Below are 25168 nucleotides of genomic sequence, written 5' to 3'. Positions count from 1 at the left end.
TCATGAAGGGGGCACCTTCCTAATCAAAAGTGTCTGTTCTACTTAGAGTGGCAAAGAATAGTAGAGTCCAAAATGGCAGTGATGAACACTATGGATAGTATATAGTAAAGGAAGGTATAATGACAGGTGAAAGCAATCTTTTAAACAATATTAAATGAAAGGATTAAAGGACACAAAAATTTGGGGAGGACCAGAAGATAAAACAAGTTGTGATTTTTCTTCATTAATTACTACTATTACCCCAAATGATAACAATAACAATAATAATTGGTATTTAGGAAGCTTTCTACATACCAGGGCATATCATTTAATCTGACCATCCCAACAATTCTCATGAAGTATTACAGGCAATATTTTTCCCACTTTACAGATGAAACTGAGGTTCAGGTTAAGTGAGCCCAGTCTCACAAGAATTCCAATTATCAGAAGCAGGATTAAAAACCATGCTCCTAAGGGGTGGCTAGGTGGTGTAGTGGATAGAGCACCAGCCCTGGAGTCAGGAGCACTTGAGTTCAAATCTGGCCTCAGACAACAATAACCTAGCTGTGTGGCCTTGGGCGAGCTACTTGTCCCCATTGCCTTGCAAAAACTAAAAAAAAAAAAAAAAAAAAAAAAAATGCTCCTCCTGGATTCAATTACATCAAGCATTCTATCATTTCTTCTCTCTCCATTTTTTTCTCTCCCCACCCCCCAACTGACTTGCTCACACCCTCTTCTCTCCCCCTTCTCTTTTTTTTTTTTAGGTTTTTGCAAGGCAAATGGGGTTAAGTGACTTGCCCAAGGCCACACAGCTAGGTAATTAAGTGTCTGAGGCCGGATTTGAACCCAGGTACTCCTGACTCCAAGGTGGGTGCTTTATCCACTACACCACCTAGCCGCCCCTCCCCTCTCTCTTTCTCTCATTCTCTCATACAAGAAGTACAAATTTGACCAAAATGTAAGAGCATAGTTTCACGAGCCTTACCGGGGATGTCCATCAATGTGACAACGCAGAGTAACCAGTGTCTGGGGCTGAACATCTGCCAGCGAGGCTGGATGCTTTAGGATGACAGGTCCAGTCTCAATCCCTAGAGTACAGAGACCAGAATATGACCTGAAAGCCCAGATCAAGACTTCAAATAGTGCATGGTGGGGGATGAAGAGGGAGGAGAGAATGGACAGCAGAAGGGGAATTAGAGAAAAGCAAAGAAGAGAAGTCAAAGAACCTAAGACATTTCTAGCCAAGAAATGTGCAGAAAATTCGGTAGAGGCGAGGTAAGCATGGGAAAGGTGTAGATTCTGAGGTAAGCAAAGCTGTTCCCCCACAACTCAAGTCTGGATCTTAAAAAGCTCCTCCCAATGACTGCCCTTCCTGTTAAGAAGGTCACTTAACAGACAAGGACAGGGAAAAAGAAATGGTGAAGCTTAAAAAAAAAAGATATTTTGCAGCAAAGCAAAGAGGCCATTTGACACTCATATGCACTGTATCTATCAGCAGTGGAGAATTTAACAGTTCAGAGTCCTTTGTTGTCTGAGCACTCCTGAGCCTGTGGCTGAGGCAAGGGATTTTCTGGGAGTTGGCAACTAGAGGAAACCTCATCCATCACTCACTCGCTTACTTACATTTGATGTTGAAGGAGGCATTGGTGCTGTAGGCTTCTTCACCCGTAACATTATTCCGAGCCACACACTGGAAGGCGCCTGCATCCTGAAGTCGGTCTACAGCTGCAAAGCTCAGGTTGTTCCCTTTGGTGAAACGCCGTTCTGAGTCTTGAATGGGTACCCCATTGAGCAGCCAGCGCACGTGCACATGGCCCGGAGACTCCACCTCACAACGTAGCAGTGCCCGGCGCCCCTGAAGTGCATCCTGGGAGGTAGGCTCTTTGGTAAAGATGATGGTGGCTCTTGTCCCTGTAGCTGGAGGTGGAAATGGGAGAAGGAAAGAGAAGGTGTTACTGTCCCTCTTCCCAACACATGATTCCTTTCCTTATTCTGACATATGATGCTGGAGAGCAGGGTTGTGGAGACCTAAGCATACTGTAGCTCTTCAATGTATGTGTGAGGGTGATTAAAAAAAAATTACCTACTAAAGACCAAGAATGATAAGAGTTCTCGCCCTTAAGGAATTTACAGTCTTGGTCTGGCAAACTGTATTTGTGTATACTTACACACACACACACATACACACACACACACACACACACAATAGTGAAGCAATAACAAAAGGCAGACCATGACAGTTGCCAGATGAGTGGTAAAGAAAAAAAGCTGTCAGGAGGCCAGAGTTAGGAAAGATCACAGGATCCCAGATTTAAAGATAGAAGGAAGATTCCAAAGGCTAGGATGGTCATGGAAAAAAATGTTTATTTAAGTTTAATCTTATAATTATGAATTGGATTTTGATAAGCAGAGGATAATCATTAGAAAGAAAAAAGTATAAGGCATTGTCTGAAAAGTATAAGGCTAGGAAGTATAAGTCTTGTTTGAGGGGCAATGAATAAATGGTTCAGGATGACTGGAGTAGAACTGTGGCTGGAGGACTGTGAATGATCTTATAAACATTCTAGAGTGTGTAGATTCTAATAAGCATTAAGATTATAAGAAAGGTTGCAGAAAAGAATTGGAAATCAAGTAAATGTCCTTCAATTGGGGAATGGCTTAGCAAACTGGTATATGTATGTCATGGAACACTATTGTTCCATTAGAAACCAGGAGGGATGGAAATTCAAGGAAGTCTGGAGGAATTTGCATGAACTGATGCTGAGTGAGATGAGCAGAACCAGAAAAGCATTGCACACCCTAACAGCAACATGGGGGCAATGGTCAACCTTGATGGACTGGCTCATTCCATCAGTGCAACAGTGAGGGACAATTTGGGGCTGTCTACAATGGAGAGTGCCATCTGTATCCAGATAAAGAGCTGTGGAGTTTGGACAAAGACCAAGGACTATTACCTTAAATTTAGGGAAAAAAACCCCACAGATATCTTATTGTCTGATCTTGTTATCTCTTATACATTTTGTTTCTTCCTTAAGGATATGATTTTTCTCTCATCACACTCAATTTGGATCAATGTACAACATGGAAACAAAGTAAAGACTGACAGATTGCTTTCCATGGGGCTGGGGTGGTGGGAGGGAAGTAAGATTGGAGGAAAAATTGTAAAAATCAAATAAAATCTTTAATAAAAGGGGAAAAAAAGAAAGGTTTCAGAGCACCAGTATGATAAAATGATTTTTATGGAAGATTAATCAAGCAAAACAATATACAAGATTAACAATACACAGCAAGTATAATGGGGTATTAGGATGCAGTTAAAATAAATGCATGTAGGACAAATAGATCAGGATATTTCTGTCCTAGGCCAGCTGATATAATCATAGAAGGTAAGAGGGAGGTAACACAAACAATGAGATATTAAGGTTTCAAATCAATGCAAAAATTAAATAAACAAACAAGTAAGTAAACAAATAAATAAATAAATAAGAGTTTACTTTCACCCCTTTGGAGGAGTAAAGGCCTTTGGAGTCAATTTGATGGAATTAAGGGCACTTTGACTGGCCTGAGAACCCTGATTTCCTTGGTGGTCTTTTAGAAACAAAGCTTATAGTTGTGGAAATAGTTGAGACTATAAGGAGCAGGGCTCCTGGAAGCAGAGAAAAGAGCCAGCTATGAAAGAACTCTCTTTGGAGAGGATAAAGGGGAGCAATGGGGGAAGGCTGGGTCTAGGGATTGCTTTCTTCTCCCCCCAAATGGCATGGCATCATATAGCAAGAGTTATTTGATCACCTGGAGATACTGTATCCTTAAAAGAAAATAGAAAGGAAAGACGGTCTTCAGAAGTATGACCCCTAGCACCAGAAAAGAACCAGTTATGAACTCAAGACAAAATTATTTCTGGCAGCCTAGATTCAAGCTGTTAAAAAAAATTAAAAATTAAAAAAATAAGAAGTCTAAGGAACTCAGCTGTTCAATCTAAGTCCTAGGTTAGAAGATATACCACAAGAGAGGGGACCACTTGGAGTCTTTTGGTATCAGGTGTGATATGCCCTTGATTCCATGTATGCCTATGCACAATGAGCACATCCAATTTTCCACTGGGGTCCCAACCTGCAAGTGTCAAGTTAGGAGTGGGGAGATCTCTCTAGAAGGGTTGCTACAGGAAGAAAAAGAGACATTAAAAGTCTTAAATGAATTGATGCAAAGCCGGAAAAGCAAAATTGGAAAAACAAATGTTCAATTTTTTTTTAACTTTCCAATTATCCAGTGATGAAGCAAACTGTTTGGGCCTCTAAATAGGAGGTAGAGAGCTAGGAGATCTCATTCAGAGTTAGCATGAAGTTAAGAGAACGTGACCTGGGTCAACATGGGGTCTCTAAGCTCATGGCAAGAGATCTACTCTTTCTATTGGCTATGCTACTTTCACAAATGAACTTGATGGGGCGAAAGCTTTGTAGCAAATTGCTTTAAGTTTGAACTTGCTCTCCACAAAGACTAAGGTGGTTTAAGGGAGAAAGTGCCCCTAATTTGGAGGCATGTTTTCTATTTCCATGCTTCTGTATCTTCTCAGTGAATATCTTATAAAAGCTAAAATAACCACCAAAAACCCCCAACTATCTAGATGACTGTTTTTTTCATTGCTTTCTTAAAAAGCATCAGCAAGGGGGTGGCTTGGTGGTGCAGTGGACAGAGCACCAGCCCTGGAGTCAGGAGTACCTGAGTTCAAATCCAGCCTCAGACACTTAATAATTACCTAGCTGTGTGGCCTTGAGCAAGACACTTAACCCCATTGCCTAGCAAAAACCTAAAAAAAAAAAAAAGCATCAGCAAAACTTAAGAGAATGAGTAAGTGAGAGAAGGAAGGAAGGAAGGAGGGAAGGGAGAGAAGGAGGATAAAGGAACAAGATTTGTTAAATATCTTCTAGGACAGGCATATTCTAAGTACTTTACAAATATTTGATCCTTGCAACCCTGGGAGGTTAAATACTATGTTAAGTTCCATTTTACAGCTGAAAAAACTGAGGTTGACTAGGCACAGACTTGCTAGTAGAAGCCCAGTGGATATAAAACAAGTTGATAGTGCTATTATCTTGTTGATTTTTACATAAATAAGAGTTATTAATATGAATAGTTCAGATTACATGATTTTAAGGTTAAAGACCTTATTTTATATATCTGTTGATTTTATAAATTATTTCTTTCATGGGCCCATGATTTTACCAGCATAGGTTCTCCTTTCCATTGATTCTGACAAATTATAATCTTTTCTTTACCTTAGTGGACAGTCTTTGTGAGATGCTACAGCTCTATAAATTCATCAGCTAGTGACTGACACTTTGACTTTTTGGGGGCCGGGGGGCTAATCTATCATTGGTTTGTACAGGAAATTACTTTCCAGTCTAGCAAGATATGCTTCATTGGCACAACCTTTGGGAACTCGAGGTCATCCTCACATCACCTTGAGACATCAGGACTTAGGCAGAGTGGGAAAGAGAAAAAAAAATCAGACTTCCATGAAGGGGAAATCTAACCCAGACTTAACTGACAGTGACTGCCCCAGAATCAGTCAGCTCTCAAGAGATCCCACCCTAAAACAATAGGGCAAGATAGCCAGAGTTATCTGGGGCCCTTGCTGCTAGCAGAGACTTGCCAGGACTGTCTCCCACCCACTGTACCAAAGAAACCTTCTGTTTGCTGCCAAGGTTGGCTTCTTAATGGAAAGGCAAAGAAGGGCCAAGAATGCCCATGTTTCTACCTGAATCCTCCCCTCATCTCCAATTCCCAACTCCATTGCTACCACTCAACTCTGGCCTGGGTCCAGCGTGCCACCCTGGAGAAGGGGCCCCCAGCAGGGAAGGGCCAAGTCCTGTGTTCCCCATGACATTTGAACAAAGGAAAAGAGAGAAGAGTGTGCTGAATGGCAACTCCAGCAGGGAGGTGGAGGGCAGGGCAGGGCAGGTGGCATGGTTACGGAAGCAAGAGTTAACACATGGGCCTTTGTTCCTGGGGCCCATGTGGGTGCACTACAGACAGAGAGTCGCTAGGACCTGGGACGGTATTAATGAACAGTCTTTCAAATCTGTGGGTGCTGACAATGGGTGCTGGGCAGTAGGACACAGTCTTCATCCTTATTAAGCCCAGACCTCCAACTCAGCCAAGAGGAGACCCAAATGGAAAGGCAGGAAGGGAGGGAGGAAGGAAGGATGGTAGGAGAAAGTGGGGGGGGGGGGGAGAGAGAGAGAAAGAGAAAGGAGGGAGGGAGAAAACAGTCAACACTATGTAGGTTTGAAATCCTGCTTGGATAACTTCCTAGTTGTATGAACCCTGGCCAAGTTATTTAATCTTTTTGTGTCTCAGTTTCCTTATCTCTAAAACAAGAAATTGGACTTAATGATCCTATGATTCCTCCAAATCCCCCTTTCATAGCCAGGTTCCTCAGAAATGACAGTGAAGAATTTACCAGAAAGTTAGCCCCCATATAGACTGAGTCCTGAATTTTCTGTGGACCTGTGCATCAAATATTTTAAAGCTTGGATCATGTAAACTGATAGATGGAATAATATAAAGCACATGGGACTTTGGAAGTCAGAAGACCTGGGTTTGAATCTCAGCCCTATTACTTAGTGTGTGATCTTGGACAATCAATTTTGCTCTTTGGATCTCTCAGTTTCTATATTCAAGATATGAAATAGATTAGACTAAATGCTTTCTAAGGTCTCTTCCAGCTCTAAGCTCTATGATTCCTGAGAAAAATACTGAGAAAATTTCCCTTCCATTTGGCTCATTTTCAATTATTCCGGGATTTCTGACTGCTCACTGTATGACCCAATTCCTCCCCTTCCCCATTTATAGAATGTCACCATTAGACAAGTTCCAAGACATAACCAAAAGAATTCTGAAGAATCCCATGTTATAACAAAAAAAAGACATGGGTTCTAATTCCAATTGTCACTAGTAGTAGGGTATTGGATAGGAGTGGGAAATGTACAGCACGCAGGCCTCAAAATCACTCATGCTGGAAGGGACATGGCAACTGCAGGCAGGACTCAAAATTCAATAAATCCAGGAGTTTTTTTTTTTAGGGATAAATTATATAGCAGGCTAATTTTATTTATTTTATTTTTTCAATATTTATTTATTCTCATTTTGTATAAATGTTTTTTATACATTAATAAACTATTCTTGTTTAAGAGTAAACAAAATACCCCTCCCCCAAAAAATATAGACTTGCTTGAGTGATAAAGTAAAGGGGAGAGAAAAAATTAAAATTAAAAAATAATAATAGTAATAATTGTAGGTATGGCCAGGTGGCGCAATGGACAGAGCACCAGCCCTGGAGCCAGGAGCACCCGAGCCCATATCCGGCCCCATACACTCAACAGTCACCCAGCTGTGTGACATGCAAGCCACCACAACCCCACTGCCCGGCAAAAACCAAAAAAAAGAAAGAAAAAAAGACCCAAAATAAAATATAATAGTAGGGGTGGCTAGGTGGCAGACAGAGCATTAGTCCTTGAGCCAGGAGCACCCGGGTCCAAATCTGGTCTCAGACACCCAATGATCACCCTGCTATGCAGCCTCAGGCAGGCCACCCAGCCCCATTTGCCCTGCACCCCCCAAAAAATAATAATAATAATAAATGTGCTTCAGTCTTTGTTCCAACACCAACAACTCTGTCACGGGCGGATCACATTCTTTATGATAAGTCCATCGCAAAAGTTACTTCCATATTTTTCTACCGTTGCCATTGCTGATCGCAACTCCCTCCTTTCTTATTTCTCCACTACCATGTACTATATTTTCTCTCTCCTTTCACCCTGACTCTGCTGTAGGGCAGCAGACAGATCCCTGGCCCTGAGGCCAAGAGGCCCTGAGCCTCCCTACCACCCCTTAGGCCCAGTACCCACCTGGCCCTATGGTCCTGGACAGGCCATCCAATCCCAGCCTCTTGCAAGAAGTAAAAAAGAAAATGTGTTATATCTGACTACTCTCCCACCATGGTCCATCTTTTCCTCCATCACTCACATCCCCCACTTCCCCCTGTCCCCCTTCTCTCCTTCTTACTCGAGATGCCTATACCCCATTGAGTATATATGCTGTTTCCTCTCCTAACCACTTCTGATGAGAGAGAAGGTTCCCTCATTCCCCCTTGCCTTCCTCCCTTCCATATCACTGCAATAGCTCATTGTAATAAAGAAAAATCTTATTATATGAAATATCTTGGCCTATTTCCCCCCCCTCCTTTTTCTTTCTCCCATTACATTTCCCTTTTTTCTATTGACTCTATTTTTACACCATATTTTATCTTCTAATTCAGCTTTTTCCTGTGCTTCAACTATAAAGCTCCCTCTACCTGCTCTATTAACTGAGAAGGTTCATATGAGTATTAACAGTGTCATTTTTCTAGCAGGAATACATGCAGTTCATCATCATTAAGTCCCTCATATTTTCCCCCTCTCCTCCAATCTCCATGCTTCACCTGAGTCCTGTATTTGAAGATCAAACCTTCTGTTCAACTCTGGCCATTCCAACAGGAACATTTGAAATTCCCCTGGTTCATTGAAAGTCCATCTTTTTCCCTGGAAGAGGATATTCAGTTTTGCTGGGTAGTTGATTTTTGGTTGCATTCTAAGGTCTTTTGTCTTCCAGAATATTAAATTCCAAGCCCTACAAGCTTTTAGTGTAGTTGCTGCAAAGTCCTGTGTGATCCTGACTGCAGCTCCACAATATTTGAATTGTGTCCTTCTGGCTGCTTGTAATATTTTCTCTTTGACTTGGAAGTTCTGGAACTTGGCTATAATATTCCTAGGGGTTGGTTTCTTGGGATCTCTTTCTTGGGGGGATCAGTGGATTCTCTCCATTTCTATTTTGCCCTCTGCTTCTAGGATATCAGGGCAATTTTCCTGTAGTAATTTCTTTGAAAATAATGTCAAGGCTCTTTTTCTGATCATGACTTTCAGGTATTTCAATAATTTTTAAATTATCTATCCTCAATATGTTTTCCATATCAGTTGTTTTTTCAAAGAGATGTTTCACATTTTCTTCTAATTTTTCATTTTTTTTTGGTTTTGAAGTATTGTGTCCTGATTTCTCATAAATTCATCAATCTCCCTGAGTTCTATTCTTTGTCTGAAGGATTTGTTTTCTTCAGAGAGTTTTCTTATCTCTTTTTCCATCTGGACAGTTTTGCTTCTTAAAACCTTCTTCTCCTCAATATCTTTTTTGAACTGTTTTATCCATTTGACCTAAGCTGGTTTTTAGCATGCTATTTTCTTCAGCATTTTTTTAGATTTCCTTGACTAAGCTGCTGACTTCATTCTCATGTTTTTCCTGCATCTCTCTCATTTCTTTTCCCTGTTTTTCTTCTAATTCCCTCGTTTGATTTTCAAAGTCTTTTTTGAGCTCTGTCATAGCCTGAGCCCAATTTCTGTTCTTCTTGGGAGTCTTTAGATGCAGGAGCTTGTGCTTCCTCATCTTCATACTGATCCTTCTTGGGTTCATAGATAATGTATTTCTCAATGGTCTTCCTCTTGTTTCTCTGCTTGCTCATTTTCCCAGCCTGGGCCTGGTTTTGGGGTGCTTCCTGAGCTTTTGGGATACTCCCACAAGGGTCTCAGTGTGTGAGGCTCTGTCCTCCCTCCTGGTCTGTGAATGACCATAAGTATCCCCCCTCTGCCATGGGGCTGAGGTGGAGGGGGCCCTGCTGTTCTATGGAGGGACCTAGACTGGGATCAGGATCTGAATGTGGTCAGCACCCCAGAGTCTTGTTCCAGGGGCAGAGGACAGAGCTCCACAGTCTCTCTCTCTTTACTCCCCTCCCCAAGTTCAATGGGCTCATGACCTGGGGGCTCCTGCTTACAGGCTCTGCCTGCTTCTCTGTTTCCTGGATCTGGGCTGCAAGGTGGCCAGGCTGCTTGCTGTGTGCCCTGAGGGCTGGACTTCACTGCTCCGTCTGGCAGAGGTCCCCCACTGTTCCCTGGGGCATAGGTCAGGAGACTCCCCCCTGCTGTGAGCCAAGGCTCCCAGCACCCTGGAGCTACCCCAGGGAGGATGGAGTTCTTTCACTCTGGCGGGACACCCCTCTGGCGGGCTACCCCTCTGGCGGGCGCCCCTCCAACCCCAGGGAACAGAGCCTTTCTGCTCTTTTCCAGGTTACCTTGAGTAGGAGCACTGCCTCACTGGGTCCCTCTGTGGGTTCTGTCTCTTGAAAATTTAGTTACAGTCCTTAGTTTCTAAGATTTATGAGAGAGCGCCTAAGACATGATCTGCTCTTGTCACCATCTTGGCTCTGCCCCCCCAACAGGCTAATTTTTAAGTTGGTAGTTGTGTATAGCCTGCCAATGATGTTATAAATAACCAAATGATCCTTGGCAGAAGAAAAAAGGTTCTCCACCCATAGTCTTGGGGAAAATCATTTATTTTTTCTCCCTGAGGCTCAGTACCATAAAATGAAGGGTTTGGCCTAAATTATCTATTAAGGTCCTGCTTCTCTCAAACATTCTCTATTTAATCCAAAGTAAATCCAAAACAAAACTTCATTTTATAGATGAGATAACTCTGAAATTCATAAAAGGAAGACAATTTACCCAGGATCATATGGCCAGTTGATAGCAGAACAATGGCTACAAGTCAGAATTCTTGATTTTTTTTTAATAGTTTTTTGAATTTTACAATCCCCCCTCCCAACTCACTTCCCTCCTCCCACCCCTCACTGAAGGTAGTCTGATAGTCTTTACATTGTTTCCTTGCTATACATTGATCCAAAATGTATGTGTTGAGAGAGAAATCATATCCTTAAGGAAAAAAACAAAAGCAAAATTACATAATATGATCACTATTTTTTTTAAACTTAAAGGTAATAGTTTAATTTAGAAAAAAATTGATATTATCTGATCTTGCTATCTCTTATACTTTATGTTTCTTCCTTTGGGATATCATTTCTCTCTCATCACATTCAATTTGGATCAATGTATACCATGGAAACAATGTAAAGATTGGCAAATTGCCTTCTGTGGGGGGTGGGGGGAGGGAAGTAAGATTAGGGGAAAATTTTAAAACTCAAAATAAATAAAATCTTTATAATTCAAAAAAATTAAATAAAATTAAAGGTAATAGTCTTTGGTCTTTGTTTAAACTACACTATTCTTTCTTTGGATACAGATGGTATTCTCCATTGCAGATACCCTAAAAATTGTCCCTGATTGTGGCAATGATGAAATGAACAAGTCCATCAAGGTTGATCATCACCCCCATGGGTGGACAATGTTCTTCTGGTTCTGCTCATCTCACTCAGCATCAGTTCATGTAAATCCTTCCAGGCTTCCCTGAATTCCCATCCCTCCTGGTTTCTAATAGAACAGTAGTGTTCCATAACATACATATACCACAATTTGTTCAGCCATTCCCCAACTGATGGACATTCACTCAATTTCCAATCCTTTACCACTACAAACAGGGCTGCTATGAATATTTTTGTACAAGTGATGTTTTTACTCTTTTTTCATGATCTCTTTAGGTATAGACTCAGGAGTGGTATTGTTAGATCAAAGGGTATGCACATTTCTATTGCCCTTTGGACATAACAGAATTCTTGACTCTTAATCCAGGCTCCTTTTACCTCATCTTGCCTCTTTAAAATAAATTATATATATGTGTGTGTGTATATATATATATATATATATATATATATATATATATAAACATATGAACTATCATTGTACAAATACTGATAGCACTGAAATGAAATCAAGACAATAACAGGGAGCACAACAGACAGAAAAAAAGAAGAGATGAAGCTTGTACACTGGATAAAATCAGAAGGGACTTTCAAGATGACCTTGAGGGAAATGTGAGTGTGATTTTACAAGTGAGAAACTGAAGCAAAGAATAATAGGAGGACAAGATGTCACAACTTCTCATGTGACCCCTTAAGAAATAGTGAGTCCTTGTCATTTTCTTTTTTTTTTTTAAGGTTTTTGCAAGGCCAATGGGGTTAAGTGGCTTGTAAATGTCACAACTTCAAAGATGAGTTTAAATATTGAGAATTTAAAAAAGAGGGCCAGCTAGGTGGCACAGTGGATAGAGTACTCAGGAGAACTGAGTTCAAATTCAGTCTCAGACACTTGATACTTACTAGCTGGGCAAGTCACTTAACCACATTGCCTTACCAAAAAAAGAGAGAGAGAATTCAAAAAATATTGTTCAATTCTAACTGCAATGTATTCAGTTGAATCAACAATTAGTTTAAACCAGAGGTAGACACAAGCTCAAAGGAATCATCTTCAATGAAGTTGAGGGAACGTCCCTAACAAGTGAACTTCAGAAAGGAAAGGAGTCATTCCTTCAACTGCCTTCTGAAATCCTGAAGGACTGGACTCCTGCTCTAGTAGTCTAAGATTAAATATGATGATATTAGCCTTGAACCTACAAAAGCCCTGGCCCTGTAGGGTTTCAACAAGGCCCAAGTGATTGGGAAAGAAGAGGGATTTCAGAAACAAAGAGGAATAAAGGAAAGGTTGAATTCATCTGAGTAGGAGTGAAAATATGTTGACAGAAAAACAGTGAATTTCCATTTAGAAGACCTGGATTGGAGATCTTGCAGGATTGGGGTTTTGGATAAATCACTTGCCTCTCTGTCTCAGTTTCCACATTTGTAAAATAGGAACACTGCTATAACCTACCTCAAATGTGGTACTAGAAGATAAGTGCTTTAAAAACCTTTAAAAACTGGCCAGGCAGCAGCAGGCCAGGAAGCTTCATGTACCCAGTTAAAGAGCTGACAGCCCAGAGAAGAAATGACCCTGAAGGATCCACCCTTGGCAATAGAGGCTGACAGGCTGAGCTGCCACCTGCCACAGTAACCTGAGCCAGGCCAAAAGACAGACAGCATTCCTTTGAGAGGCCGTGACTTCCCCCTCCCTTCGGACTCAGCCTGCAGAATCCCCTCCTGCGCTATATGAGGAAGGGGGGGGGGGGGGGGGGCTCAGAGATGACATGGAGAGCCAGAAGGACTCGCTGGGGCTTGAGCATTTATATTCCCAGACTGCCACACTCAGAACCCCTTCTGCTCGCACGACAGGGCCTGGGAAACATCAAAGCAAGACCCAAGGGGCCTTCTGTCCTTACGTCAGCCCACAGCAGGTCCTGGTTAGCACTTGGCTGGGGCAGATTTTAGACAGTACAAAGGCAGTCTGAGTTGTTGCCAAGACTTCTCCAAGCCCACAGCCCCCCACTCAGACTTAGCATGACCAACCCAACCCCCCCCCCAACCACCACCACCACCCACAGGGCCAGCTAGGCAAAGGACAACTCTCAGAACTAAATCCAAAAGGAAGAAGAAACAAATCACTGGACAGTCCTTCAGCCACAGTGTGTTAAGAAGAGAGACTGTGCTGTGGCCCAGGGCTCAGACCATCAGAGAAGCACACTTAACATTATTCAATTTGGGGATGGAGGCAGTTGCGGGGTACAGCTAGGGCAAGGAATTCCCCAGAAATACCAGAACCCTGACAAGCTCCTCCAAAAAAATGAACAACTTGGAGCTATTAACAGCTTTGGATCCTATCTCTAATGCAGGAGTTGCTTCAATAGATGTTGGATGATGAATGATGAATTAGTTAAGTTTTCTGAGAACACAGCCAGACCCAAGGGAAAAATAGAAAAGTTTTCGTCTTTGCCCCTAGAATGAGAGGCCACATGGGATGAAGATTTCTACTTCCTGTCACCCCACAAAGAGGGCCTCTGATGAGTACAGACTGAGAGATACCCATAGCTTTTTCTAGCACCTCCTCACTGGACTTCTTAAATATGCTCCACCTCAAAGAAAACAAAAAAAAAAGGCAAATATGTTATCCAGGTGAGGAACAAAATTCTAGTTAGAAGGAAGAGCAGAGGTGCCTGGGGAAGAGCAGAGGTGCCTAGGGAATCCAAGAGGAAGGCTCTAGAAGCATGGAGGAGTTATTCAAAGGCAGACATATACCGGCCAAAGCATAGGGTCTGATAGTCCCATAAAGATGTTTTCTAAGTTCTCACTTGCTTCCCTCTCTCCAACCCCTATTCTGCAAACAGACATTCAATCTGCACCCCATAATAGAGACACACAGACACACACACTCCCCCCTATAAACTATTTAGGGGGAGAGCTGGATGGGCACATATCCCAGCATTCTTTATTCCTGGGGCTCTTGTAGGGAAACAGACATCTCTGGTCTGGTGCCCAATTTCTCTGTTATTCTCCAGGCTCTTTGCCTAAAAGATCTCTGTGTGTACATGTGTGTGTATGTGTGTGAAGAGGAGGGGGTAGAGGGTGGGAGGACTTTTCACAAACGTAACCCCTCCACTACTCCTCAGCCAGGGAGCTTGGTTAGCCAAGATTCTTCCCTTCCTTATGCCTCACATTATTCCTCTGCCTTAAATCCCTTAGTTCTTATCAACTATTGACCTAATAGGAATAGGTCCCTAGTATCTAAAGATAGTCTCCTGGCTTGGAGGGAACAAGTCAGACCCATTATCACTGATCAAACTGACTGCAGAAAAACTCTTAACTTCCTACAATTGAGATACAGATTATATATATGTATGTATATATGACTGAAACCCGCAGGCAAGCAAACCACTCTTCTTTGAAATCTCAAGACCTAGGAATGAGACAGAAAGAAATGTTTTTCTCATGAGAATTCCTCCAAAAGGAAAAATCAAGAGAAGCATGGATACCGGTCACACAATAAATGGATCACAGCTGCAAATATTCACAAGCATCAACACAGGCCCAGGAATTTTCCACCACCCCTCACTGGAGGGAAAATCAGTGTACCCACATAATGAAGTTGAGGATATCTCCGAGAAACTGGGCTCTGGAGTTTCAAGGAGGGAAATAGCTTCTAAGAAGTCAAATCTCTTCCCAGTAGGGATACAAAGAGGTGGTAGGTCTAGAGAGAAAGCTCCTAATTTATTGAGATGACAACAGAAAATCCAGACTGAAAGATAGCATGAAGCCCTATTTGTAGATATAGAAAGACCCCCAAGTGCCTTTTATTTATTCATTTATTTATTCAATAAGCCTAGAAAGGGAGACTAGAGTCAAATTGGAAAGGCCTTTAAACATCAAACTGAGGAGTCTGTATTTCATCCCATAGTCACCAAGTCACCAAATGAGTGACTCATTCTCTAGAAAAATTACTTTGGCAGCCATGTGGAGAATGGGTTGGAAAGGTGAGAACCTGGAAGACAGAAACCTAAAACAGATGATAACCTAGCTCTAGATTAAAGACAATGAGGACCTAAACTAGGGTGAGTAGAAAGATATGGATTTAAGAGATGTGTGGTAGAATCAACAAGGCTGAACGAGTATGAATGATGAGAGAGAGTGAAGTCAAGTATTAATAAACTCCAAAATGAGGAAACTATAAGACTGGAAGAACATGTAGCTTTCAAGAGAAACAGGAAAAGTTAGGAAGAGGGGAAGGTTTGAGACAGTGCAAGATATTGAGTTGTTTTGGATAGTTTGAGTTTAAGATACCTATGGAACCTCGTGGTAGAAACATCCCATAGGCAGTTGGCAGGGTGGGGGCCCAAGTTCAAATCCAGCCTCAGTCACTTACTAGTTGTGGAACCCTGGACAAGTCATTTAGCCTTAGTTTCCTCATCTGTAAAAGGAGTTGGAGAAGGGATAGGTAAAACCACTCTAGTATCTTTGCCTCAAAATCCCAAATGGGGTTAAAAAGAGTTGGACATGACTGAAATGACTCAACGACGATGACAATGAATGTAGCTCAGGAGAGAAAGAGACAAGGGTGTGTGTGTGTGTGTGTGCATGCATGCATGCATGCGCATGTATGGTCTTTGTGTGTGTGTGTGTGTGTGTGAGCAATCCCATGCAGAGAAAAGAGTGACAGAGAAAGAAGAAGCCTGTCCCAGTTTCTATGTGATATCAGGCAAGTCATTCTCCCTTCTCTGGGTTTAAGTGTAGACTTCTTTTCAGTGACAGAGTTGAACTAAATGAATTTCAAGGTCAGTAAATCAACAAGAATCTATTAAGCATCAAATACTGTGTTAGAAGCTGAGGATAAGAAGTTAAAATATAAAGCAACCCCTGTCCTCAAGGAATTTACATTCTATCGGGGGAAACAATGTGAACAAGTAAGAACAAACAAAATAAACAAGGATATAGGGCTAAGGGAAAAACTGGGAAGAATCAGGAAAGGCTTCATGTAGAATGTGGGACCTGAGCAGATTCTAACACAGGGATTCTAAGACAGGTAAGAAAGGAAAACATTCTAAGCATGGGGACCAACTTGGGAGATGGCATATCACACATAGAGTGCATAAGGATAAGCATTATTATAAGGTTGGAAAGGTCCATTGAAGTCAGTCTTAAAATGCCAAACAAAGAAGACAACAAAGGTTTTTTCCCCAAATCTAAAATTCTATGATAGGGTTCAAAGGAGCAGATCTAATCTAAATCAACTTTAGCAACTTAATGTCTGCTCCTCCCCTCCTCTAACTATGCCATGATGTTGGTTGATTTCCTTTCCTAAGTTTCTCAACATCAACAAAACTCAAGCCATAGGAAAAGTCCTCACATCAAGCAGGGAAGATGGAGGAAGAGATCCTGGGGTTCCAAAATAAACCCAAACTTACTCATGGCTGGCTGGACTGAATGAACAAAATAAAAATCACCAGACGATTTGGGATTAAAAACAACCAATCAATTTATCTCATCTATCATAACTTCCATAAGGAGGGGATCACAATTAAGGAAGAGTAGAGCACTTACAAGACTCCTCTTTCCAAACTCCATATCTCTACAACCTAAGATACAACATCCTTCAGATTGTTCTAATCCCAATACATAGATTCAAATCCTGTAGGGAAAAAGGTAGTCTCTACAAATAGTTCTGTGGGGTCAGAGGAAGACCTATGACCATTCTAATTGAGGATATACCCAAAGAAATGAACAACAAGGAGGATCTGTAAAGAGAATAAAGTGTTTGGATAGGATTAAGAGCACTGGATTTGGGGCAGCTAGGTGGCACAGTGGACAGAGCACCGGCCCTGGAGTCAGGAGTACCTGAGTTCAAATCTGGCCTCAGACACTTAATAATTACCTAGCTGTGTGACCTTGGGCAAGCCATTTAACCCCATTTCCTTCACAAAAACCTAAAAAAAAAAAAAAGAGCACTGGATTTGGAATCATAAAACCCAGGTTTGAAACCTAGCTTCTGTTACCTACATAATCTGTGTAAACCCAGACAAATCACTTCCTCTCTGTTTCATTTGTGAAACAATCTCCTCCTATGCTCCCTACTCCTTTCATCCAAGTTTAGATCTATCTTTTCCCCTAACCACAGGCATCTCTCCTTCCTCTGAATTCCTATAACATTTATTCATAGTCTTGTGACATCTCTTATATTACTTAAGTCATATCATTGTTTAACTTTTCCTTTGTGTTGGTCTACTGGATCTTAAGGTTCAGGAGGGTGGGGACTCATAAACTGGAGGATTATTCATTATAAATCTACCACAGAGCCTAGGCTAGGATTGATCACACAATGGGAACTCAATAAATACTTGTTGAATGAATCTAAGGTTACCCAAGTGCCAATGGCTCAGTGGCAGACCCTGGGTTCTGTCTAATCTGGTCTTACGACTTTAGAAATTGGGAAGGAACCTTAGAAAGAATATAGGTTAAATCCTTCATTTTACTGATGAGGAAATTGAAAACCAGTCCTGGAGGACAGTGTATGAATGGACCCTGCCCACCCCCCATTCCTGTCTTAGATACAGCCCATTGCTCAAGCGGAGACCTCCCTGTCTGTGAGTTGTTTGATGTCTTTCCTAGGGAAAAAAAAGAGACAGCAACCAGCTGTCTTGCAGAGATGATCTGCTAAAGACAAAATGACAGAGGAAAACCCTACATCATTACAAAGGAGACATAGGACTTAAGGACCAAGAGGAGTGGGAACCAAGCCAAGATCTCTCCCTTGTAGTCAATACTTCTATTGGGATATAGGATATGAGCACTTGTAGACATCTGAAATAATCAAGCTAAAAAGAGAACCTTCAAAGTCTCTTATTACAGAAGAGGAGACCAATGTCCAAAGCAATGAATGAAACTTGCCTAAGGTTCATTCCTGAAAGGGATGAGGCTGGAGCTCAGGTCTCCTAACTGCTCAAGTAATCCATGCTCACTGTGCTGCCTTCCAGGTCCAAAGAGGTCTCATTCGTACAGTACATTCAGCAGAGGGAGAAGCACCAGAGCCCTGAGACTAGACATGCCAGTACCCTAAGACAGAACAAAGCCCTGAAGAGAATGGGAAATGAGCCCCTTGAGAGCTTTCCCAGAAAGGCTGCTAGACAGAGACTAGTTAGACTGAACTAACAGTGATTGATTTTTAAGACAACTAAAGATAGAGATCTAAGTCTTTAAGTCTCTAAGAACATTTTACTAGACCCTTTCCCACCCACCACAAAGTACTGTGGAGCTGCTGCAGTAACAAGGAAGCAAGCCACCAACAAACCCAAGGTAGAGCCTTTGGAACCTTCCCTCCAGAGGGTCTGTGGTCATGCATTACAATTTCTCTCTGGTGGGAAACATTAGCACCCCCCCCCCCATTATGCTTTTACACAGTAAAGCAACCTTATCCAGCATGCAATCTGTATTCCTCCCTGTTCATCATCAGTTCAAAAGCAAACCCTGCTTGCACGAATGAATGAAAAGGCATTAAGGAGTTACTACATCCAATCATTATGCTTAATACTGGAGATAAAAAGAAAAATGAGACAGTCCCTGTTCTCAAGGAATTCCCATTCTAATTGAGGATGATAACACATACAAGAAATAGGGCACCTAGCAAAACCTGGTCTCCTAAGGAAGTCAGCTAGATCCAGAAAATCCATCTTACTGTCAATGGCTTTCTCCCTGGTTATCCAAGGGATCTGAGAGGGAGGTGGAGATGGAGGGACCTAAGGAGTGAACCAGAGGGTCAAAGGCTGCAGTAGAGTAAGGACTCTGATTTCTCTCCCTCTCCCCTGGGGAGCATTAGATATATGGAGTCACTGTTGAGTCAAGAGAAAGAAAAGGAAAGAAGGGGAAAGAGGTATTAGCAGGAAGGTTGGGGGAACACCTGCTACACTACATAGGAAGAATTTCTCAAAGTTTAAAGGAATCAGTTAAGCCAGAAAGGAGTGGGGGAGGGGTGAAACTCATACCTCCCATGCTTTAAAAACTAAAAAACAAAACATGGAAGTAAAGAATTATTACATTTTATCCAAAGTCCTTGACTTTTCCTCAAAAAGGATGGGTAGGAGACCTAGCTAGATTGGAAGACATGGAGTTGCCCTACAAAAGGCTAACAATGTCACCTAACTAAGCAGTTCTTAGGAGGATAATCAAAGCATTTCCCCCAACACACCCATACTCCTATTCAAACTCAACCTGAAGGCATCTTCCTCTGCCTCCCCCCCAGGTCCAAGAAGAACTAGGGGGAAGAGAAGGCCAGACAAGAAAAAGAAATCAAGGGGCTAGATCTTGGCTCATACTAAAGGGATGTGAAAAATGCTGCTAGGGAGTGAAAAGTACTCTGAAAACCACTTAAAAGCAGGAAGATGTTGAAGAAATCATCTGGCCATGCCCAATTACTTGAAAAGCACCAGTTAATAGGCAAGGAGACCATCATAGCATGCTTCATCCGTGGCCTCGTCAAAGCAACACAAAATGATTCTTAACACACTTGGAAAAGGCTTAACATGATTCTTGGCAACTCAGACAGAGTCTGGACTTGAGAGCAGACTCCTAACAGCAGTAGAATCCAATGTCCCACAATGTGGGTAATGAATGACATTCACAGGGCAGAGAGGTCCAAGAAGGAAGGCTCAATTAAATATCCCACCAAGACCTCTGGAGCTCTGAGCTCCCTCTGATTGATAGGACAGGTTTCCACTTGTCCGAGGAACACCTGCTTTGGAAAAGTAACAATTCTCTCCAGACACTAGTCCTGGAAAGGAATGCTCTGCTCAGGACTGCCTTCTGGATGGACCCTGACCCAATAATGTGGCTCTGAAATAGTGTAGGGGTTTTGGACATTGAGAGGGAAGAAAGAATTCCCTGAGTTTGAGAATAGAGAGGCTGAAATGTGGAATAGGGGATAAAGCCCTGCCTTTGGAGATGAGGACATGGGTTCCAGTTCTGCTACCTGAGGGACTTGGGTAAATCCTTATCTATAAAACTAAACTAAAAGATTTTTAAGGTGCCTTCTAATTTTAAAATCTATGCTATGGACTCCAGATATGAGCCTAGAGTTGACTTCCTATCTGTGTGACCCTAGGGAAGTCACAGAGATAAATAAGCTTATCTCTGTGGGCACTAGCTATAGCTTCAGCAAAATGAAGGAGTTAAAAGAAATTCTTCTCCTGCCCTCTCCCCATAGCTAAGTGACCCAAACCACTGATTGCCTCTCAGGAGCCCTGCCTGAGCATCACAGCTAACTGCACCTAACCAAATTCAAGGAAAAGAGGTCATTGAACAGGCCAAAATGAAAGATCCCTTTCAACACTAAAATTCTCTGTGATTCTGGAATCTCAGACCTGGAAGAGATCTCAGAAGCCATCAAGCCCTGACCAGTAGTTAAACAGGACTTCCTTCTATACTATCCCTGACAGGGGTCATTCAGCCTGGCTGCATTCTGTTGACAACTCAGGCAATGACCCTCACACTAGCTTTCATCTTTTAAAGACTAAGTTTCCTCATTGACAGCCACTAGTCCCCATCCCTTCCAGTAAGTTACTACTCTGATTGTGGTTGAAGCACAAAGCTTCAATGGGTTGCCCCAGAGTTGGGGAAAAGGGAAGGGGTGGGGGAAGGGACTGAGCTGTTCCCAGATCAAATAATCACAGATCACTGGTGCTAGGAAAGACCCCTAGAAATCTGCTGTAAGGGTTCTTAACCTTTTTTGTTTTATGGCCCCCACTGACATTCTGGTTAAACCTTTGGACCGGGACGGATAGGTGGTGCAGTGGATAGAGTACCGGCCCTGGAGTCAGGAGTACCTGAGTTCAAATCTGGACTCAAATCTTAATAATTACCTAGCTGTGTGTCCTTGGGCAAGCCACTTAACCCCATTGCCTTGCAAAACCCTTAAAGAAAAAGAAAAAGAAAAAGAAGCCCTGAACCATATTTTTAAACATTAAAACAATTAGCACAGGGACTGACATATAACAGGCTCTTAATAAATGTTTGATTGATTAAATAATTGAAGGAAATGCAAAACTTCAGTTAAAGGTTAGTGGCAATAAAGATATCATTTTTCTTCTCATTCTAGTGGGTTAAGAATCCCTGATAAGAGTATTTCAGCTCATTTATGAGTTAGATTAGAGGGCCTAAGTAGATTATTTCTATGATTCCATAAAATGTCCACTGGAGAAATAGCTAGTTCAGGTTCCCTTATTTGATAAATAAGGAAGCTGAGCTCAAAAGAAATGAAGTGACTTACCCAAGCCCACACAGCATCAGCTACCTTTCCTTTTTTTATTTTAATTTTTTTTTTATTTTTCTTTAATTTATTTACACATTACTAAAATATTCTTGTTTAAGAGTAAACATAATGCCCCCTCCCCACACAAAAATATGAGAAATAAAATAAAGTAAAAGAAAGAAAAAAAATGTGTTTCATTCTGTGTTCTGATACCATCAGCTCTGTCTCTGTCTTGGGTGGATCACTTTCTTTATCATAAGTCCATCATAGTAGTTACTTCCACAATTGCTGCTGCTGATTGTAACTCCCTCTATCCATTCCTCCCCACTACCATGTATTATATTTTCTCTCTACTTTCACTCTGTCCCTCTTCAAAAATGTGCTGTGGGGCAGCTGAATGGCACAGTGGACAGAGCACAGGCCCTGGGGCCAGAAAGTCTCAAGCCTATATCCCATCCCAGAGACCCAGCAACCATCCAGTCCCTGGTCCTGGACAAGGCACCCAATTCCACCACCTTGTAAAAAGTATAAAATAAAATGTGTTATATCTGACTTTCCTCTCCTATGATCTACCCTCTCCTCTATTACCCACATTCCCCCCTTCCCTCCCCCTGTCCCCCTTCTCTCCTTTTTCTTCTAGATGTCTATACCCTATTGAGTATGTATGCTGTTTCCTCTTTGAGCCATTTCCAGTGAGAATGAAGGTTCCCTCATTCCCTGTTGCCTTCCCCCCTTCCATACCATTGCAAAAGCTACATGAAATATCTTTTATATGAAATATCTTAGCCTATTCTACCTCTCCTTTCTCTTTCTCCCAGTACATTTCCCTTTCACCCACTGACTCCATTTTTACAATATATTATATCTTCAAATTCAGTTCTCTCCTGTGCCTCATCTATAAAAGCCCCATTCTACCTGCTCTATTAAATGAGAAGGTTCATATATTATCGCTATCAACTTTCCATGCAGGAATACATGCAGTTTATCAACATTAAGTCCCCCATAATTTATCTCATACACCCTTTCTAAGCTTCACCTGAGTCTTGTATTTGAAGGTCAAACTTTCTGTTCAGCTCTGGTCGTTTCAAGAGGAAAATTTGAAGTTCCTGTTTCAATGAAAGTCTATCTTTTCCCTTGGAAGAGGATGTTCAGTTTTGCTGGGTAGTTGATTCTCGGTTGCATTCCAAGTTGTCTTCTATATTCCAAGCCCTACAAGCCCTTAATGTAGTTGTTGCTAAGTCCTGTGTGATCCTGACTGCAGCTCCACAATATTTCTGGCTGCTTGTAATATTTTCTCTTTGACTTGGGAGTTCTGGAGCTTGGCTATAATATTCCTGGGGGTTGTTTTTGTTTTGTTTTGATCTCTTTCTAGGTGGATTCTCTCAATTTCTATTATACTCTCTGCTTCTAGGATATCAGGGCAATTTTCCTGTAGAAATTCTTTACCTTAACCCCATCTGCCTTGCAAAAAAAAAAAAAATTCTTTAAAAATGAGGTCAAGGCTCTTTTTCCTGATTGTGACTTTCAGGTAGCCCAATAATTTTTAAACTATCTTTCCGAGATCTGTTTTCCAGATCAATTGTTTTTTCAATGAGATATTTCACATTTTCTTCTAATTTTTCATTCTTTTGGTGTGGAATTATTATGTCTTGATTTCTCAAAAAGTCAGCTTCCTTTAGCTCCATTCTACATCTGAAGGATTTATTTTCCTCAGAGAACTTTCTGTTCTCCCTTTCTATCTGGCCAATTCTGCTTTTTTAAAACATTCTTCTCCTCAATAACTTTTTAAACCTTTTTATCCATTTGACCTAAGCTGGTTTTTATATGACATTTTCTTCAGCATTTTTTTGGATATCCTTGACTAAGCTGCTGACTTCATTTTCATCTTTCTCCTGCATCTCTCTCATTTCTTTTCCCAATTTTTCTATCTCCCTTATTTGATTTTCAAAATCTTTTTTAGCTCTGTCATAGCCTGAGCCCAACTTCTATATTTCTTAGAATCTTTAGATGCAGAAGCTTGGACTTTCTCATCTTCAGATTGAGTATTTTGGTCCTCCATGGGACAAAGTAATTGTCTATGGTCAGGTTCCCTTTTTTTCTGTTTACTCATTTCCCCAGCCTGTGCCTGGTTTGGGAATGCTTCCTGAGCCTTTGAGTATTATTGGGACCACCCTCCCCCCCAAGTACCTCAGTGGGTGAGACTCTGACTGCTCTCCTGGTCTGTGAATGACTACAAGCTCATCCCTCTGCCATGGAGCTGTAAGGGAGGCTCTGCTCTATGGGGGCCTAGACTGCAACCAGGGTCTCAATGTGGTCAAAGTCCCAGAGTCCTGTTCCAGGGACAGAGGACAGACCCTGGCAGTCTCTTTCCATTCCCTTACCTTCTTCAATGGGCTGAGCACTCAGGAAGCAGCTGCCTAGAGGACCCTGCTGGGCAGCTTCATGAGCCTGCTTCCATTTCCTGGGATCAAGGCTGCACCAAGTGCCATGGCTGCACTGAGGGCCTGGGCTTTGATCTCACTCTGGCAGAGATCTCCTTGCTGATCTTCCAAGTTCTGCTTGGTGCTCCCTGGGGGTGCAGGTCAGGAAACTGCTTCTGCTGCTGGAAGCCTCACTTCCAGGTGCCCTGGCCCATTGTTGCCCCTCCAACCTGGTAGAACACAGTTTCCCCACTATTTTCCAGGTTACCTTGGGCTAGAGAATTGTCTCCTGGATCTTTCTGCGGGTTCTCTCTCTCAAAAATTTAGTTAGAGTCATAATTTTAAGATTTTTGAAATATTTTGGAGAGAGCACCCAAGAGAGGCTCTTCTCCTGCTGCCATCTCAGCTCTACCCCTGAATCAACTATCTTTCTTACCAGCTATATAGGGAAAAAGATGAGAAACAAGCTTTAAGAGTTCACTCAATTCATTCACCTCCTTCATTTTAAAGGGGCAAATAGCAGCCCTGAAAGGTTTAGAAATTTTCCAAGGTCATGCAGGTTAGGGCACATGAAAGCTGGGATTTTAACCCAATAAATTTATTTATTTATTTTTTAAATTCTAGATCTAGCTGCCCTAGGTCTCCAGGGTTTACTCTTAACAAATCAGATTTCAGGAATCCAAGACACCCATCTGGGTCAAAGGATGAACCACTTTCAGTATTAGTTATTACTTGTCCAGGAAAAACTCTACTTTTCAGTGCCACAGTTGTGAAACTAGAGATTTTCCCAACCACTTTCAAGAAATCAGACTTAACCAGCCTTGTTGTTCAATCATTTCAGTCAAGTTCAACTCTTCATTATCCTAATTTGGTAGATACTAAAATGGTTTTGCCATTTCCTTCTTCAGTTCATTTTACAGATGAAGAAACTGATGCAAAAAGAGGTTAAGTGACTTGCCCAAGATTACCCAAATAGTACCTATTTGAGGGCAGATTTGAACTGAGGCCTCCCTGATACTAGATCTAGCACTTTATCTACTGTATCAGCAAGCTGCCCAACTTAGCCAGCACCTGGCTCCAGATTTTGTTTTCCACTGGTGCAGTGGAAAAACATCCCATTTTTAAGAGTCAGAAGACACAAGTTCTATTCCTACTCCAACACTTACTGTAGGGAGGTTGACCAAGGATAGGTCTTCTCCCCACTTTCTTGAGACTAAGTTTCCCCAACTACAAAATGTAGATAATACTTGGCATTACACACTACACAGGGTCCTGTAAACCATAAAATGTGATGGAAAT

The 25168-nt window shown here is 41.8% G+C and overlaps 1 protein-coding gene across 1 annotated transcript in view; it reads right to left on the bottom strand.

Annotated features, from left to right (window-relative positions):
• PTK7 (protein tyrosine kinase 7 (inactive)) overlaps positions 1–25168 on the bottom strand; it is a 93021-nt gene that overhangs the window by 40084 nt on the left and 27769 nt on the right. Inside the window, exons 2-3 of the mRNA XM_074237002.1 lie at positions 1603–1896; positions 965–1067 (exon numbers count right to left, since the gene is read on the bottom strand). Coding sequence (XP_074093103.1) covers positions 965–1067; positions 1603–1896 — 397 coding nt within the window. The remainder of the gene's footprint in view (positions 1–964; positions 1068–1602; positions 1897–25168) is intronic.

This window comes from Macrotis lagotis, chromosome 5, assembly GCF_037893015.1.
Source record: "Macrotis lagotis isolate mMagLag1 chromosome 5, bilby.v1.9.chrom.fasta, whole genome shotgun sequence".
Lineage (NCBI taxonomy): Eukaryota > Metazoa > Chordata > Mammalia > Peramelemorphia > Peramelidae > Macrotis > Macrotis lagotis.
This window is presented reverse-complemented; position numbering and strand designations above follow the sequence as displayed.